The 20,812-nt window shown below is 35.1% G+C and overlaps 1 protein-coding gene across 5 annotated transcripts in view; it reads right to left on the bottom strand.

Moving 5' to 3' along the window:
- Positions 1-1,871: 1,871 nt before the first annotated feature.
- smash (smallish) overlaps positions 1,872-20,812 on the bottom strand; it is a 357,062-nt gene continuing 338,121 nt past the window's right edge. For all 5 annotated transcript variants that reach the window (XM_081752343.1, XM_081752341.1, XM_081752339.1 and 2 more), the window contains 5 exons: positions 16,155-16,392; positions 14,684-14,919; positions 12,353-12,597; positions 9,805-9,969; positions 1,872-3,836 (listed from right to left, as the gene is read on the bottom strand). In XM_081752343.1, the coding sequence (XP_081608469.1) occupies positions 3,814-3,836; positions 9,805-9,969; positions 12,353-12,597; positions 14,684-14,919; positions 16,155-16,392 (907 nt within the window). In that variant the 3' untranslated portion in view covers positions 1,872-3,813. The remainder of the gene's footprint in view (positions 3,837-9,804; positions 9,970-12,352; positions 12,598-14,683; positions 14,920-16,154; positions 16,393-20,812) is intronic.

Genomic DNA, 20,812 nt, shown 5'->3' with positions numbered 1-20,812 from the left:
TATATATATATATATATATATATATATATATATATTGCATGCTATTATACACATTTGCTGACTACATGTCTTATTTGTTTCCAAAATCCGCCATATTGCATCCGCCATATTGGATCCGAAATTTTGCATTTTTTCATTTGGATATCAGATTTGTATTCAGCGACCCCAAAAACCTTTATTTACCCAATTTCAGCTCCATGGCTTGATTTTTTTCTTTTTTCTGTCCGCCATATTGGATCCGCCATTTTGAAGTTTTTAATTTGGATATCAGAATCGTACTCAGCGACCTCACAAACCTTTATCTGTCAAGTTTCATGGACATGGAACCACATCTTCCTATTTTGGCCACATTTTCAGGGTTTCTGGACCACTGTGCAATGGCATGCTTGAAGATAAACTCTCATGCGTACATTTCGAGAAAAACGAATTTCTGTGGCGTTGTTTCCAATCTGATGCAGTTGATAGTTTTATTATTTTAGCTAAGATTTATTATTTTATTGTACACTGTACACGAAAAATACACACTATTAACCAGCAGATCATGTCTACTTTATTTGTCTTCTTCTAAGGATGACATCCATACTATTCAGTGTCGTATTAAGGATTTTGTTTCGGGGGCTATGAACAACACAGGGAAGCGGGAGGGGCCAATTGCCCACGTTGAGTTGAGAATTAAATATATTTTAATCGATTGTTTACTAATATACTAGGAAAAAACGTGAAATTCGTACGTCGGAGGAGAATTTTATCCCCCGCCCCCCGGCAAATCTGGAATGACGCTCCTGCAAACACACGTTGAATATTTGTAATTTCATTTCAACTTAACTGATTTAGTTTTAGAAAAAATGGAAATATTCAGTTTTATCTGTGTACGTTTCTACATTTTACGTGTAAAATGTTGAAACAAAGTTGAAGCTGAAATATACTGATTGCAGTTTTAATGGCAAGAATTGCAGACTGGTGAATGTTATATACACGAAAATTTAGCAGTGAATCTAATCTTTTATTCTATTCATAGAAGAAAAAGGAAGGATCCTCTTAGCCTCCTAATTTCCCGGGCTACTTCTTCCCCCCCTCTTGATTATCTTTAACACAAATATTTACCTTTATAACTAAACGATGCAAATATTCCTTTGCTATAATAACTAAAGTTCTGTTATGTTGATATCCGTGCAAGTTGGTGTGGAACAACAGTTTCACTTATCAGCTCCTCTTAGTTTCGTTGTTACTGACGACGACCGACTTGAATCACAACTAACAACGGTCGAAAAGTATGATAGGAGAAACGAAAGAAAGTAATAACTACGAAATAGAAACGGAAAAGTAGAATGGACGAAAGAATGAAGAACAGAGAAGGCAGTTCTTATATGGAATGAAATTTGACAAATACAGTATTATTTCTGAACACAGAGCACAAGGAAACGGAAATATTCTTAGAAATAGTAAGATGGATTATTGTTGTACGTGGAGTGCGAAAAACTAACAAATTTATTTCGGGGGTGATGAATGCGATAGCCCCTTAAGTACACTAATACTACTTGTAACTTTGCTAAGAAAACAAATGACACAGGCAATTTATTTGCAATAATAATGTTTATTTCTGTAAAACTACAGTTACACAGTTGCCAATTCTCTGCACAGGTACATTATACCTTTCCTTGGCTATATTGTGTGTCACAGGCATTTTTTTAAACAAAGAAAAAAATTAAGGTTAGAATTTTTTTTATAATAAGTTTTCTCTGACTCCATTCACAAACATTCATACACTAAAATTGTATTTATCGTTTCAAATACCACAATTATTTCTTTCTCTTGTAAATGAAATAAAACTGTTAACTTTATTCCAATAACCTTTTTTCTTTTTTTTAAAAAAAAAAAGTATAATTTTGTTCACATTTTTAAAAGAAATAAAAAAAAAGTGATCCTTGGAAATTACACACATAAACGTGTCCCCAACACATCTCATCCCGTAGTCTTTGTATGACGAATTTTTTTGTTTTTCTTTTGTTTTTTACTTATTAATAATAAATCTATTTAACATGTAAACATATTACACATATATATATAATCTAACCACACGCTATGGTACAAATTTACAAATGGAAAGAGCATACAGTATACATTCATTCCACATATAGAGTATCAACTTTAAAAGGAAAATAAAAGTTGTAGTACATTGATAGGAAAAAGTTCAAAGCATCCTTAGTAAAGCATTTTTATATATGTATATATTTTATATATACTTTTTATTTATCTATTATTTCAGAAAGTTGGTGAGGTAAAAACAAAAAAAAAATTAAATTGACAGAAAAATATATGTATTTATACCTGAAAATAACTAAAAAATAACAACAGATAAAGACAGAATCCCAAACTGCACTTTTTGTATTATTTTATTTTTTAACGTATATTATATAACCTTTGCTGATGCAGCATAATTATAAATAGTGAAACAGAAAAAATAATGAACTCAATCACCATATAGCTTTTTGCTAGTAATTTTTTTCTTTCTTAAAATAAGAAAACACAAAATAGAATTTTTGTTTCATTAAATAATTACAATATTTACAATACCTACAAGATATATATTTGTATGTCTTTTCGCTACAATGATAGTCTACGGACATGTTTTACATTCTTCTCTTTTTTCTTATGTTCAAAATTACATCGTATGATCAAAACTGAAAAGAAATAACAGCAAGGAAAACAATAAACGTATGTATCATATATATATATATATAGAACTATACCATATTTGGTAAATTACATTCAATAGTCACATTGCCTTTTTCATATCTATATTTGCTATACTATAGCACTTGAACATAACATGTAAATTTTTATAGAACTAGTGCCTATATAGGTACTGTAGCTACCTACAATATTTATTGCATATTAACATACAATAATATAGAACTATTTTTAAGGCCCATTTTAGTCATCAGCCTTATGTATTATCACTGAAATGCAGCGTTTATTATTATTATCATAATTGCTCTTTGTTTCGTAATAAAACACGATTACTTTCTAAAGAATAGTAGTAAGGAAGAGAGCTTTTATAAAAGCAACTTGTTACATAGTATCTAAACTGTAAAGAGCAGCGATGCTTGAAAATTTTTATTTCGTCGTTTCTTTCTTATTCCCTTGTATATTACTTCGATATATACAAGGAATTGTACAAAGAACTAATAATAACACAGTCTTTCGCTGTGATTGACACAATAAACAACATAATCGCACTTATGTAACTATCTTTACATAATACTTTCTGTTCGTATAATATCTACATGTTATAAAATTTCTTGTTTCGCTTATTTATATGTTGAAAAACCATCCAACATATCTGGTTATTGTACACTCCAAATAAGTCGGCTTCGTCTAGCTTGATTTCATTTTGCATTTGTTTTGATTATGCTTAAAACTAGCACTAAGAACAAATACGACTACAATGCTGTTCAAAAAGAACACGAGTAATATCTATGCTTTCTCGTTTTATACTCAAAGTGTTATCTCTCGATAGATATTCATATTCGTTAAGCTTGAAGAAGAAACATTTATTATTTTTTTGTTCGGCATTGCACACGGCTTTCTATATAGTTTTTCTTTTTTTTTTCTAAATTATGCAGTTTCGTCAAAGCTTGCAAACTTATGGACCTTAGCATGACATTCCATACTGATTTGTGACTCCTCGATAACAAGAACTTGCTCTTCTATCTCAAAAATAAATCCACTACACAGGCTCCAATCTGCAGTCTTCTGAGAAAAAAACTAAATAATCCCTCACAACATCGGAGAATGAAGAACATCTTCTCTTCACACACAGCTGAACTTCAAACCTATGATGGAACAACAGAAAAAGAAAAGCGAAATTATTATTGGGTTCAAATTTATTTCAAAGATAATAAAAATTTACCTACCAATCTTGGAGTTTAAACTTACACAAAGAAATGAGAAAAAGCACTTTCTTTACTTACAAAAAGACGATTCTTTAAATCTACGACATTATCCATAAAACTAAATTTCTCTGTCAAAATAATACAAACGACACGGTAAACTGCCCTTATTCTTTCATAATATATTTATTTAACTTCTTACTTTTGTAACTTTCTTCTTTCGATTTCTTATACAAAAAAATATCACTTCCCTGACGCATCTTTTGGACTTTTCCACATAATCTAATGTTACTTAGGTCCCTGAACTTTACTTCACATTACTATTTTGAATTATTTTCTACAGACTTTACTATGTTTAATGACTGTATGCCAAGCCGGTAGTATAGTTTTGTTTAGAGGACAAACATTCCGTATAACTCACAGTAAGACATAAGTATGAAGATTAGAACAAAGCTGATTTTTCTAGATTGCCTTTACGTACTAGAAATCGTACAACAAAATGTGACTTTATTCAGTTCTAGCTATCGTATAATTAAGCAGCTATACTCAGGACACACTCGATTCACTCAAACATACAAGTAAATATTCTACACAAAATAAATAAAGCATGATACCTAATCAAGATTTATTACTATACATAAAAATTTGTTTGTAAGAAAAATAAAGAGTATAGAATTAGCTTTTGTGGAAAGTACTTCAGTTCTACCAATAACTTAAATTTCCGATGCAAATTTGTATTGTAATAGAATGCCATATAAAATTAATTACAAGATACAGGTAATTTAATGTTCACACAATATACAAGGGAAGTCAAAAAATAAAGGGACTTTTCTGAAAAGATACATTTATTCTAATGATAGAAAATTGAAACACACATTAGTTTTCTACTTTATCTCCCTGCACTTCAATGCACTTTTCCCCAACGTTTCACAAGTTTTTTGATTCCATCGAAAAAAAAAAAAGTTTTTCGGTTGCACCTGTAACCAATTTTGCTCCGTATCAATGACTAGCTAATGATTAACGTTTAAATTTCTTAACTTCTGGCGATGATGGGTGTTTCCAAACCATGCACGCTGCCTTCCGGAGTGCCATGCAAGTTTCCGATTCATGGTGATGTACCTAAGTTCGTAATGATGGCCTGGCCGATCTTTACTCGTCACACAAAGTTCTTCCCTATTTGAAACGCTCTATCCATTCGTAGATCTTGCTTCGCGAGAAACAGCTGTCACCATACTGCGCTTGCGTTCGACGAATAATTTCCGTACATTTAACATGTTTCGCAAACTAAAAGCGAATCATTGCCCTAATTTCCTCCTTGGTGCAGATCGACAATGGAGCTACCATGTTTAACGGTCTGCTACACTGCAACGACTAACGGGGGAATAAGAGTGACACGTTGTATAGAAGTGTTGCAGACGACACAAATTCAGCGCTGGATACTAGCAGTGTTACCAAACCCTAGTACGAGAAATTCTCTCTTTACTTTTTGACTTCCCCTCGTATAAACATTTTATCTATCTATCTATCTATCTATCTATCTATCTATATATATATATATATATATATATATATATATATATATATATATATATATATACAGGGTGGGCTATTTTAATTAATCCACGGAAGTATCTAAAATATGATAAAACATAGAAGAAATGTTTGAAGTACACGTTATATATTGCTAAGGGGGAAAACCATTTCCGCCAAAAGTACCCCTCCCCACCCTCCGGAAATGGGGGAAACGGGGGGTAACTTTGAAATGTCAAATGGGAACATGGGTCGAGTAATACCTCGTTCGAAAGGTCTTGGAAAACTAAGTAACGCTGTACCAAAATTTGTTTCATATGGAGCACCAGTTTCAAAATGGCCGCCATGATATAGTTCGGAAACTCCAGTAGCCGTAGTATGAAAACCATGGGAGGTAAATGAATGGAACAAAATTGAAATACGGAAATATCATAGGGTATATCGAATGATGTGACCCCTGCGATCCCAGCGTCTTTCCTGAAGGGATCTTGTGAGCTAACTTCAAAATTTCAATGTCCGACCGGACAACGGTTCGGGCGTACGCTTGACCTACCCAATGCTGTTTGGAAGGCAGACTTCAGGGATAGAGAATTAGTGCACTCAGTTAATGCGGATTGCCACAGTCAAGGGCGCCCATAAGGGGGGCAAGGGGGGGCTCTCGCCCCCCTAGAGGAAATTGTGCTTCGGAATATCGAAAACTCAATAGAATTTTTTGAATAGCTACGGCAAAATTTGAAACTATATTTGAAATGTCGCTTTTTCTTGTCTCCCTTGGAAACCACAACATGGGCGCCCTTGGCCACGGTTACATTTTGATTAACTATTAGCACTCATGTTATATTGTGAGCTTGAGGGACGAAACAGTGTGTACGTATATCCCCGAAATGCTTTCCGAATAACCAGCACGCATTGCATAAAAGTTTCTGTGGCGACGGAGATTAGCAAATTCACACGTTTGTAAGTTCCAGCAACAGCATTATTCGACAACTTCTTTCGTATAACGTTCTTTCTGTTTTCGCATCAAATCATACTTACCCATACAGATATGCGTTACCATTCAAATAAAATTTCACCTTTTTATAGTCACTACAGCGTCATCCTTACAAACAAATGTTTCAACCATACCATACCTATTTGTAAGGTAGCCTTAATTTGCGAATTAAAGTAGAGTTCTCATTTGAACTTTCACTGTTACTTTCCACCCCGCTCACATACAGAGCACAGGAAAAGATTATTTTGCAGGACTTGGATATCTCTATATACATTATGGCAATTTTACTCTAATATTTTTATCTCTGTTGTGTCATTCTTGAGCCTTGGAACGCCTCCGTGATTTTCCTATTTAATTTTCGTTATTTTCATTTATCTCTACCCGTATTCATACTATGGGCACTAGACGTTTTCTTAGACACATTCACCATGTCTTGGCGATCATTTTGAAAACGGTGTCTCATGTCGAAGATATTCTTACAGAGGCTGTTTGATATTCATTTGTCTATGTAACATGATGTTACTCGCTTCAAGTTGCTATTTGAAATTTTCAAGTTGGCCCCGGATACATTTCAGTGGAGTCACCCCGACAACACCTCTCGATGTGAATTACCTCAGTTACCTACTCCAGTTTTTCTTCTGTTGATTTATCTCCAATCGCTTTCATACTACGGATACTAAACCTTTTCTCTGACACTGATACTATGTTTCGGCGGCCTTTTGAGAACACTGCCATTTCACCTCAATCGTTTCCTCCTGCAAGATGTTTGATTTTGCAAGATTTATCGAACGAGGTACCACTCGACTCATGTTACTATTTGAAATCTTGAAGTTAGCCCCCAAGACCCCTTCAGGGAGGCCACTGAAATCACAGGGACCACACTATTCGATATGCCCTATGATATTTCCGTATTTCAATTTTGTTCCATTCATTTACCTCCCATGGTTTTCATACTACGGCTACTGGAGTTTCCGAACTATATCATGGCGGCCATTTTGAAACTGGTGCTCCATATGAAACAAATTTTGGTACAGCGTTATTTAGTTTTCCAAGACCTTTCGAACGAGGTATTACTCGACCCATGTTCCCATTTGACATTTCAAAGTTACCCCCCGTTTCCCCCATTTCCGGGGGGTGGGGAGGGGTACTTTTGGCGGAAATGGTTTTCCCCCTTAGCAATATATAACGTGTACTTCAAACATTTCTTCTATGTTTTATCATTTTTTAGATATTTCCGTGGATTAATTAAAATGGCCCACCCTGTATGTATATATATATATATATATATATATATATATATATGTAAACTAATACCAATTATTTATTAACGGAACTTTTTTATTCGATTATTTAAGGTTAAGCGAATAGTTGCCCAACTTGTCAGAACTAAACCATTCTTTAACCTTTTTAGTGGCGTTTTAATAGCAACAATGTACTAGTGGTTTTCTTCCTCAAATAACTGTATTATTTATATGTAAGGCACTGATGGGAAGAAAGATAATTTATGGGTATAGAAAAATTAAAGGGAATTAAACAAAACATTGTGGAATACGTATTTCAAAATGCCTATTACGTTATTTACGGCACAAATATGCGAACAATTATCTAACGAAGGTATATTGTTATGTATTCTAAATCTGAGTAGTTAAAAATAGATTTCAACAACATTGGGAAGTAAACTGAAATATTTGTGTGCTAACAAATTATACGAACTGTTTTTCTCAGATTTTGTAGTCTGTAGTATTGAAATGGCTACTAACATTAACCACTTAGAGGAAAACTTTTATGCAGAAAACGTTTCCGAAGAAGTTATTATATATATATATATATATATATATATATATATATATATATATATATATATATATATATATTACATTTTAAATCTATCATAAATGTGTACTTTAATGAACCAAACCACTTGGCGTGAAGGCCCGATTTGTGGGCCTGACCCGCTCCACGCCATCTGTTAGCGACTGGCGGAACTACGTCCAACCTAGCGACGAACGCGTGGTCGGCGCGCCGCATCGCCCTATCGCTACCCGGCGTATCGGGAGCTTTCTAGACTTAGTGGCCGTCACGTCTTTTATTCACGTGAATCCCCAGTTTGCCTCACGACGCTGGGTGGACGCAGTTTGCCTAATTCCCGAAAATTAGGGAAGCACCGATCGGAATCGAACCCGGGTCCACGCGGACATAAATTCAACGCTCTACCCACTAGACTATGATGTCCCACATGTGTCCTCTAATGAGAAATTTTAATTTCATTTAGAGCTAAATTTATAGTTATAGCAGCTGGAAAACCACCTCCTGGATTATTTCGAGTTATTTGGGACATAGTTAAAAATACAACAACTGAAGGGTAAGGGGGGAAAAAGAAGGAATGTCACAAAACTGCATTTACGAGAAAACGGCGTTTTAATATTGAAAACCACGTAAAAAGAATAGGGTTAGTTACATCTTTTGCCCCTTTTTACAGGGACATTTTTACATCTACGCATGCATGGCATATACAGTCAAATAGTACCAACAGTCACCAACAGATAGGACAAAGCACCCGAAAAACCTCATACATGGACATTCCTTGTTTTTTTCCCTTACCCTTCAACTGCAAGAATAGACTAAATATGTGCTCAAAAGATGTCATTTTTAGTAAAAAGTTTAGACATTTGTTCTTGACCAGAAACAAAGCAAAAGTACGATTTAATAAACTGCACGAAAGAGAGAGTATCGCTAAGTTCCCTGGCTGTGGTAAAATTGAAGAATGGCATGGCATTGGTTATATCAGCAACTAGTGTTAAATCAACAAACTAGATGGTAATACGTTCCAATCAAGAGCAAAGAGCTGCTCTGAGCAATGATCGTGGGTTAATCCAAATCAGAGGTACGAAAAAGCAACGACCGAAATAATTCGAGGGTAGTCCGGGAAATGGTTAAGGACCACTACAGTATTTAAAATTTATTATATATATTTCAAAAAGGAAATGAAATATTTTAGTTTAATTTCCCAAGATTATGCACTTCAGTTTAAGGGGAACGATGATTAAGGCAAGTGAATGATGATGGAAGAATTGGTCTGAAAAGTGGGAGGAAACGGGAGTACTCCGAGAAAACTCACGGACACAATGTTGTCCACCACTTACTGGCCGGGAATCCAACCATAGACCCCACGCATTAGATGTAAGCGCTCAACTACTGAGCCATCGTGCCCCCTACTATGTCTTTCAATACCGTAATAAAAGAAAACTCTTTATTGCTTCCTAGCTCTCTCCACTTTCTGTATATGCAAATCAGGAAGGTCATATTTACATGTCTTTACATTTAATGTCCTTCATCACTTCCTTCGTTTCATCTTAGATATTTATTAAGAGTTAATTAATAAATACTTACCGTCATCATTAGAGTAACAATTGTGACAATGCAATTTGTTATTGCGAACTCTAACATCCGTTCCATTGAGGCCATCTCCAAGCTGAACATGGCACACGCAACACTTGAAGCAATCAATGTGGTAGAAGAGGCGAAGAGACTCAATTATCATAGCAGCTCCTCGACCTATGCAACGAAAGAAACACACAATTCAGCACAAATGACCACAGTTAGGAGTAAGTGTAAAGATGACATCTTATTTTAAGAACAGTTTGTGAAATAGTTTTAAAATAATACCAATGTAGGTTTGATATAAGATTTCTTTGCATCTAGGTGATAAGCATTGCCAATACAGGCACTACTTAGTGATTTGTTATTTTTCATAATAATAATAATAATAATAATAATAATAATAATAATAATAATAATAATAATAATAATAATAATAATAATAATAATAAATTAAGTACAACATTTTACGCAGTGGTATACAAATCTGTAACTTTATACCTCTACTGCTATGTCTGATTCTTATCGCGTATCGTAAATCGAAATTAAAATCAATGAACAAATCGTTCCTTCGGGTTGATATAAATTCCAGGCAGACTTCTTGCTATTTACGTCTGAGTGCTTGTTTTATTAGACACGCATTCACTATCTATAATTCACGTAGCGTAATTTTTACGATCTTCTTCCGTAAGAGTGCTCCCGGTGGAGACACTCAGTCAAAAAATAGTAAAAGCCTTTTTAAGCCAGCTATCCTTAGTGAAGTTTCTTTTTCTGGATTTTCTTCATTCAAATGCCGGGATAGTACCTAACATACAGGTCTCAGGCTGCTTTCTGCCTTTCCCATTTCCCCGAGTAGAGTGATCACCGAGAGAAGTCATTCCTCATACGAGACAGACTAAAATCGCCACAGATGCCGAAAGCCCAGAAATATGATTCCTAAATTCCTAAACTATCTTCTCTTCCAAGTAATAACATCTCTACATGTCCTACTAGTTTCTCGCACAATTAGGAATTTCAAGTTCTTTCTTATATATAACGGATATTTTTATATACTATTTTTCTTTTTAAGAGAGTTTGCTACGCTCCGTACTACTTCTTTTGAAGTTCAATGAATAAATTTAAAGGCAATATTTAGAAAGTAGGCCATATAGAATTTATAAAAAGCTTAGTAACTTTGCAAACGGGGTTGACTCGGGCTCAAGCTCACTATCTTCATTCAGACTTGTGCTCTCACTAATCTCACTGACGTTCACACTAGCTCAATCTCAATAACCTGACTTACAGGGTTCATGCTCAATTATTGAGCTCAAAAGGATTAAGCCTGTGTTCACATGAGCTCTCGAGCTTAGGTAACTCTTACTAATAACAGTCTTGTTCATGTCTTCTTATGAGCTAGAAATTTCGATATGCAGTTTATAACGTCACAATAAGATGACAAGGCATCCCATTTTTAACGGGGTTATTGCTCCTTTTATCAGGAAGTCATCCCATGTCCCAAGAAATATGCAGGCGGAAAGCAAAATGTACATTTCTTAAACACAAAAAACTCTCGTTTATAGCTCGTAGTTTTATAATGTAATTTTTACGTGTTTTAAACCCCATACTTGCGTCTTGAAATATTTCGAAATTTTGTAGAACAGTTACATATTTTTCGAAGAGATGACCCCACAATAAACTTAATATTTCGATATTCGATAACCTTCCATAAGTAGAAATCGAAAGTCACTTTTTTTAATTCTCACTGACATGAATAACTGACCGAAGTCAATTGTTAAATTATACCAGTTTACCTCAGTGTCCCATTTTCTATTTTCAAAATCTGGTTACACTACAGTGATGGCAGCGAGTCGTGAAGCTTGATTTAGATCTAACAATTTCAGCACCCAATAGAACGTGAAGGTGTCCCGATCGTCAGCCTCCATCCATGAAATTTTGCCAATGTCGTTTCTCGCACTACTGAGAACATCTCCTAAGGGTACAGTATTGTCGGTTGCCGCTAAGTTTCGTTTTGTTTATTTTTCTTATTATTATTGTTTTATAATTTTGCTATTATTATTGCTACCGTTTCATTCGAATAATTGTTAGTGTTCGTGTTATAGTTCTTTAAGTGTTGTCGCTCGTTCGCCGTGTTGTTTCTCGTTTTCTGAAATATCCGTTCGGAAGGCAGTTCCACGAATCGTCCCAAATTCTTCCGATAAGGCAAAGCAGTTCTATGATTGGTGTAGAGCCCAGGTTCCACGAGTCGTCGTGGTCACTATAGCATAGCATCAAAGAAAGATCTTCAATCCAACTAGTAGACCTTTAGTACCTTTTTACATGTATCAAACAGAGTATTTTCCAAAATTACTGTATTGCTTTTTGTAATTATTGAGTTATTTATTTGAGATTTGAGTTATTTTAAGTTTTTCTTGTCACAATAAGTGGTGAGAAGTATAGTGAATGCCATTAACTGAATAATAAACTTTCTTACAGTCTATAAATAGTTAGTTAATTGTATTGTCGTATCAGTTTCTAGTAAAATTAGGTTTCGAAAACGGAATGTAGTAAGGAAGTGACTTACCCAATTCTTCCCCGCAATGTGAGCACTTCTTCTTCCCGCTGACACTTAGCATCTTCTCATGCTGATCACTGGAAGGACTGAGGCCATGTGGAAGAGGTTGTCCATGGCTAACATGGGGAGCCGTTGGAGAGATACGACTGTGGCCTGGAGGAGACATGGCTGGGTTGTGATTTGGCGGAGAAATTTGTTGTGATGGCTTGCTTCGGGGTTCACTACTTTCTCTTGGACTAGGACTTCCATCGTATCTGAAACACAAACACATTCAATGTACATATTTACAATTTACAGTTCTAGCATTGGGAAAAGGATTTAAAGAAAGAAAGAAAGAAAGAAAAAAACTTATCTAAAAGAAAATGGGTCAATCTATTTCAAATCATCCAATTTTAAACAAAATTGTAACTTGAACATTTTTTATTTTTCTGATTTTTTTTTTATCGTATGTTCCCTATAGGTAGATAGTCACAAAACACTGTTTGAAAAATTTATATATATATGCCACACTTTTTCTGGCAGCCATTTTTAAAATAGCGGTGGGGCAAATTTTAATAAAAAACATAGTTTCCGGAAACTTTAACTGCCAAGATTTTTAAAGATATCAGAATAATTCAAAAACCAGTGGGTTCAGCATGAAATGAACATTAGGTATACATTATTTTAATTTTTCTATCATGCAAGAGAGTCACTCAAACTCTTTACTGTAAAAACTCGAAAAAAGTGTACAAATCGTTAATTTTGAAGATCATTAGTTTTATGAAGGAAAGGAGACTCACTAATGATATGTTACTTCTATGTTGAATACTTATATAACTACCTGCAGTATAAGTTTTAGTCCTGAGAATGATTTTTTTTTTTTTTTTTTTTTTTTTTTTTTTTTTTTAAGAGATGTTCCAAATTGGCCGAAAGCATTTTAATATCTGCAGGTAGTTATGCAAATATTCAACATAGAAATAAAATATCATTAGTCTCCTTTCCTTCATAAAACTAATGGCCTTCAAAATTAACGATTGATACAATTTTTCCGAGTTTTTACACTAAAGGGTTTGACTGACTCTCTTGCATGACAGAAAAATTAAAATAATGTATACCTGAAGTTCATTTCATGTTGAACACACACTGGTTTTTGAATTATTTTGATATCTTTAAAAATAGTTTGGCAATTAAAGTTTCCGGAAACCACGTTTTTTATTAAAATTTGCCCAACCGCCACTTTAAAAATGGCTGCCAGGAAAAAAAAAACTATGGCATATATATTTTTTTCAAATAGTGTTTTATGACTATCAACCTATAGGGAACTCACGATAAAAAAAATCAGGAAAATAAAAAAATAAACGTTGGCAACATTGAGTGGATGATTGGAAATGAAGTGACCCAAATTCTTTTTAAAATCCGTACATCAAGAAATTTAGTATCATTCCTCTTCCTACACTACTATTATTTTGTAGGCAATTAATTTACTGTGATAGTTCTCTCTATAGTAACAACAGCAGCTGAAGTTACATGCATCAATCAAGCCAAGACTTTGCAGTTTTCTTAAATTGAAAAATGATAGCATACAAAACAAGATGCGGTCAGTGGAAAATTCAGAATAGGAAAGGACCAGATTAAACTGAGAAGTAAATCTCCACGAAAGAACGGAAAAGATTGGTCTAAAGCTCACGTTATTCAAATGCTTTAGATTAACACTTCCTGCAGCTTTAACTCAAAGAATTGACAGTAAAATGTAAAGATAGTTTAATGTTCGTGCATTGAAGAAATTGGAATTCTTAACCATCTTACATTTTAATGTAAATTATTTAATCTCAAACGTTCAGAGGTACTTAAATTATTAACACTAGTTTCTGGCCATGAACCTTTTACTATCCAATAACTGGGAAAAGACAAAACATCTGATAATCGTTTTAACACATAAACGGTTTATATTAAAAAATAAAAAAAAAAAAGAATCAAAGAGAGACCGTTAAGAATATCTGTTTCTAAAGCTGTTAAAATCCTTGTATACCTTATTCACTTTGAATGCTTTTGTCTACTATTCTATTTCTTCAAGATGGACCTAGCTGAATCTACTAGGATCAAAATAAAATGAAAGCAACGGACAATCACAGGCAAACTGGATATTTTCTGTGTCTCAACAAATAATTTCCTCTTAATAAGGTAAAGAAGAATATTCACTTTTCAAGGAAAGTTTTACCTATTTCTAAACGATGAATACAAGTATAATGTGCAGATATACATATGCAATTAGTTTGCTTAGAAACGAATCCGCTACTGCATACTTCCTACGTTCTGCTTTCAATCACACTTAAAACTATATTTATTGACCTGAATACTTACCTTTTCCTACCCCTTGCTTTGGGGTCTTGGTAGCCCACTCGGTTTTGTACTCGCTGCGTAAGCGTTTGAATGATGGAATCAGGCAGAGGCTTATCGTCACCTGGCTGTCTCGGAGGCTGCGCTGGCGGAGGCTGAGTTGTCGTGGACCAACACTGGAGCTGCTTTTGCGACAGGGGCTGAGGAGTTCGGTACACCTGACGCTGCTGCTGCTCCATGATACGACGATGCTCAGCTTCCTAACAAGAGAGAAAGAGAGAAAAAACTAAGTCCATGGAATTAACAGTTGAAGACAGAGCTGATTAACTTCACGAGGTCCAATTAATCTTAATAAGTTCCAGTTTCTAAATATCTTACATTTAACAAACTAATTAGGATGAAAGGATGTCCATCAAATCGGAAGTCCATTAAATCGCGAATTGTGTAATGAACTCTTCAGAGAAGTCATTTTATATGCAGGGTGTTTCAAAACAACACCAACAACATTTGGGAGGTGATTCCTGACACCAAGGTAAGACAAAAAGTATACACCAACATAGGTGATGAAATTATCATTTCGGGGTTACACGCTGCCGAAAACGTGAAAAAATAAACTTTAAAGGTCCATAGCTCCAATACAATGGGACCTGCCGTAGTCGGGTCAAGAGTTCACTTAGAAACTATATGTGCTCTTCCAAATATCCATGTTTCAGAATCCTGCGGTACTTTCGCAACAATTTTTTTAGAAGTAGTTGGTGAGTACTTCAAATTATATGCCCGTAGCCAAACTTCCTTTATACACTGTAAAGTGTGTGTGTATGTTTTTTTTTTAAGTATCATATTTTCCCAAATTAGACTATCAAAAGTAAAAATAAATAATAAAAAAATTGGTTTGCTTTTTAAGTCAAAAATGCTTTAAAATTCAATGTGTGAAGACTATTTTCCTCATAAATTTTCCGGGGGAAAGCCCTCGATCGCCCGTTTTCATGGGGTATTCTATGCATCCCAGACACCTCTGTAATCTGTCCTGCCCAAAGTTTATGTACCGCTGACGCCAATGGTTGATGGAAATAGGTAGTTTTCACCCTTAAAATGGTGAAATTTTTCCAATGGCACTAGCCACTTGGGCTCCATATTGTTAAAGTGTGAAACGTTCTCAAAGATCAAATCAAATATAAAGTCATCGATAATACAATCAACTCAGATCAAAGCGGACTAGAAAAACCTATGATACCCTGTATGGACACAAACAAACGGAAGAAAAGAGATTTGATTTGATTTTGAGTTTAACGTCCCTTTCAGCAGCAAGGTTATATGAGACGGGACCTACTGATTCGCGTGGAATCCGAAACACATGAGCTCCCGCCGGGAATCGAAGCTGGGTCTCGCACGCCAAAGGAAGAAAAGAAAATCCACTCTTACAGGTAATATTTCTTACTGAATATCGAATGCACATTTCATATATCAAAAATAAGTATTCACGAATGCTACTTACTTGTATTAACCAGTGCTGATAGTTATAATTTTCCCGCCTCTGTCCGTCGTTATTATTTTTCTTCTTGACAATCCATGTATCCGTGGGAATAAGACGTGAACGAGGTGCTGCACTCAGAGCGTGGAGTGTCTGCCTGCTCATCTGCTGACCAAGCTGAGGAACGGATCCCATGTGATGCGGAGGCTCTTCGTGGACTACTTGCTGAGGAATTGAATCGGCTGACGGCATGCGACTTGACCTACAGGTATCAGAATAATATTTATTTATTTACTTACCTCTACTCTCAACAGAGAAAGATCATTCAGTTTTAAAATGGGTTTACACTGATTTCCACATATCAAACACATAGATACGAGGGTGATTCAAATCAAAACCTTAGAAATGCTGTAAATATTATATTATAATAACTAAGAAAAAACACCCCTATCATTTTTTAACGTAGTCTCCGTGACGTTCAATGCAAGTATTTCAACGCTTCGGAAGTGTATGGATACCACGTTTAAAAACGTCTTTTGGTCGTGACTGTAGCTATTTATGCACCTCGGTTTTCATCTCTTCCTAACTTCTGAAATGCTTGTTTTCTAACGCTTCTTTGAGCGGTCAAAACACATGAAAGTCACTAAAAGCGAGGTCTGGTGAATAAAGTGGGTGTGGGAAATATTCAAACTTCAAATCCTGGATAGTCTCAACTGTCAAACGGACAGTATGCGGTCGAGCGTTCATGCTATAACAATACAGCTGAACTCAGAAGTTCTCGTCGTTTACTTCGAATTGCTGGGCGAGGTTTATTTGTGAGCAAATATGAATAAGAAGTACTGGTTACTGTTGCGCCCCTCTCCATGCAATGTTCCAAAGTGACTCCCTTTGCATCGCAGAAGAGAGTGAGCATGACATTTTCCGCTAATGGTTGAGTGTGGAATTTTTGGAGTTTCGGTGATGAGCTATGGCGCCATTCCTTGCTTGATCTTTTTGTTTCTGCTTCGTGGTAGTGAACCCAGGTCTCATCACCTGTAACGATTCTTTCCAGAAATGAATGACCTTCGACGTAGAAACGACGCAACTGTCTTTCACTTCAGCTGTCAAGTGACGTGGTATCCATCTTACAGACACTTTATTGAACTGCAGCACGTTATGGACAACATTGTGTGTTGAATCAGCACTATTTTCTTCAGAGTAATACGCCTATTATCCTTTATAAGCTCTTTCACTAAAGCAGTGTTTTTGTCTGTCACTACGCGGCGAGCCTGCCCCGATCGTGGGGCATCTTCTACAGACAGTACGCCGATTTTTAAACTTTCTACACCACTCGTACACTTGCTGCAGGGACAAACACAAATAACTGTACTGCGCTGTCATCCTGCGATCAATTTCAATAGGTTTGACACTCTCACTACTGGAAAAACAGATCACTGCTCTAACGCAGTGCACGTTACTAGTGGCGCGATCATCTTCGTCAAATGCTGTTGCCGTCTCCTGTGCTGTAGGTTACTCTGCCATCTTTCGGTCATTTTGTGAAACACAAGGGTCATTACTGCCAAGTACCAATTCCATCATACAACTTTTCGGCATTTTATAGCACTTCGAAGATTTTCACTTGAATCACCCTCCTAGATAGAAATACAATTAAACATAAATAAAAAAGAAACTAATATTAAAATCCACACGAATTAAAACACATAATATGTAAAGTAGTTTCGAGTATTAAAAAATATTTACATAGCTTTACAACTTGACGTAAGTGGTAGTAAATATTTTGGAAACGGGAGAATGAAATCTGTCTCTGTATAGGCGTGTAAAGTAAGAACTAACACATTTTAACTTCAATAAAAAATTATATATATTAACTAAGCTTTCAGAACTAACATTAGCTGAACTAACGTATCTTAGGAGAAACTTTTTCAAACAGAATGTATGTTATCATTATATTGCGAGCGGTGATGATGATTAGAAACAATGTGAGTTAAAGGCTAATAGTCACCGAAGAAACAAACCTTATCTCTAGGAAGTACTTTCGAAGAACATCGTCTTTATCGTCAGCCTAGGCACACTTCAAAAAGGATTTAAACCATAAAAAGAATTTTAAAAATGTACGAAGAAAGACTATAATTAGACATATATTAATAGTAATTCACTTGTCACTGTTGTTTCAGTGAATGTATGTTATTTTTACTTTTCTAAAGTAAAATTCAAATTTGATGAAAATGATATTCCTATCAACTTATAAAGAACGGTAAGACCAAATGATAACATTTAAGAGGAGGTTACTGATAACTGAGAACTAACTCATACACTGACTACTGTATATACTTAAGATACAAGATAGGAATAATAATTATGTGAAAGTCGATTTGGATGGGAAATACCTGAATAGTTCACATACCGTTTGAAACAAAGATGCTTACCAACTATAAAGAACTTACTTCATTTCTCGTAGTCTTTTTATACGCAAGAGTTGTTCTAGCTTCGATTTTTAATTTTGGTACATAATGGGTGCCAGCACAGTCTATTTCCAATGTTAAAATCAATACTACGCGATACATGTGGTCACTGGTCAGTACCAGTATCAGCACTAGATTTCTTGATGTTCGCGGTGAAACAATAGTGTCTTACACTGATAGTCAATATGGAGTATACGGTAAGTTGCGAAGTCCATTGCAAGAAACTAAATCAGAGATACATATTGTAAAAATTAATTCGTATCCCAGCATATTATTAATCTGATCCGATTACTTGAGGTATTGAAGGCTGCAATGCTTATAACAAAGTACAAACACTACCAGTGCTTATTAGAAAGTACCAAGCTCTACATACCGTCACAACCTGGATTATGTTTGATTCTTTCATCCGTGTATTTTTTACTGGCGTTTGGTGTATAGACAGTACGGACTAATCAGGAAGGCATGCAACCATACAGTCACACGGCATCAGTGTTATCAATAGGTCACGGAAATTCCTCACAAGACAACGGACAGACTAAAACTTCTACACTTGTAATTCCACTAGTAAGATATAAACGCTTTTATTTATTATGTCACTCGTTTCTATTAATATAATAGAAAGATAATTAACTTTTTTATGTTTTTATACCAAATACCTTGATTATACATAATTGTGATTATTTTAAAAAGGAACATACTAACCTAGTGGTGAACTGCTCATTTCTAGAGAGAGTATTAATAGATGAGTCAATCCATTCTAAGTGATCAAGCATGTGCCGCTCGACCATCTCTAAAAAATCTAAATTATTTCATGAATGTTTATCCTTTATCAGGGTACTTACCACAATTAATTATTTTTTACATCCCATGGCGACGCAGTGACTGCCACCATTTTTTTTTTTTTTTTTTTTTCGATTTTAGGCGTTTACGTTGTTTTGAATATCTCAGCATGTATTTGTACTACCAAATTGAAAACTGCTGGACGTCTCCAACTAGTACAAAACTAAAACTGATCTCTTAACAGTTTTTCCTAAAACCACTTGAAGAGGGTGAAAGCAGGGTCTAAAGTAGCAACATTTTTGGACATTGAAGACATATTTGGGAAGAGGAAACAACTGACGTAGAGGTATGAATTTGTGTGTGCCTGTAGTTCGGAGTCATAAGTTAATACACAAAAATTTATAGACTTGTAGCTCAGTGAACACTGACTGCGGAATGTAGATCAAACGAAAGGACAACAGTCTCCTGCATGAGTTGACAGAGAAAACAAGAATAAACATGATTGAATATCATTGATATAGCAAGCAGCAAGAGCAATGAGTACTTACGGACTTTTTTTTGACAAGTGTGCATTTTGACTTTTCTCGCCTTCTGCTGATAGCGGCATTCTTCACCAGTGCTGCTGTGAGTGTGATAAGACAGTGTTACAACTAAAGGAAAGAAACGAGCTTGAAAGCCTTGACTGGACCAACCAATCATCCTACTTTATTTTACTTCACAACAACGAATTTTCAGTTAAATTTGTGAACAAAACACCACCTAGAGTATGACGTCATTCCTTAATAGTTTGACCCCCTTCTGCTCAAAAACACAAAACGCACTTTGTTGTGTGTTATGGTGTACTAAAAGACTAACTATTCCCAAAATTTCAGATTTTTTTATGCAAGCCCATTGGAGATATTGGATAGTGAAACATGCCAAATTGGCATAATTCCCCAACTTTACTTTTTTTTTCTTACTTTTTTTCTTTCTTTCTTTCTTTCTTCAGACCTTTGGAAGCAGCTACAGGTCTGTAAACTTTTGCGTATTAACTTATGACCCTGGACTACATGCACACACAAATTCATAGGTCTACGTCAGTTTCCTCTTCCCAAACATGTCTTCAATATCCAAAAATGTTACTACTTTAGAGCCCTGATTTCACCACCTTCAAATGGTTTTAGGCAAAAATGTTAAGAGACCAAAGTTTTAGCTCTGCACAAATTGGAGACGTCCAGCAATTTTCAATTTGGTAGTACAAATACATGCTAAGATATTCAAAACAACGTAAACGCCTAAAATCGAAAAGACACAAAATGGCGGCAGCCGCTGCGTCGCCATGGAATGTTGTAAAAAATAATTAATTGTGGTTTTGAAGTACCTTGATATAGGATAAACATTCATGAAAAAATTTGATTTTTTTTAAAAAAAACAAGCGGCAATTTTTCTTTTTCTCTCGAT

Source organism: Thermobia domestica, chromosome 3 (genome assembly GCF_964235325.1).
Source record: "Thermobia domestica chromosome 3, izTheDome1.hap1.1, whole genome shotgun sequence".
Lineage (NCBI taxonomy): Eukaryota > Metazoa > Arthropoda > Insecta > Zygentoma > Lepismatidae > Thermobia > Thermobia domestica.
Note: the sequence above shows the minus strand (reverse complement) of the source record. Positions and strands in the feature narration are given on the sequence as shown.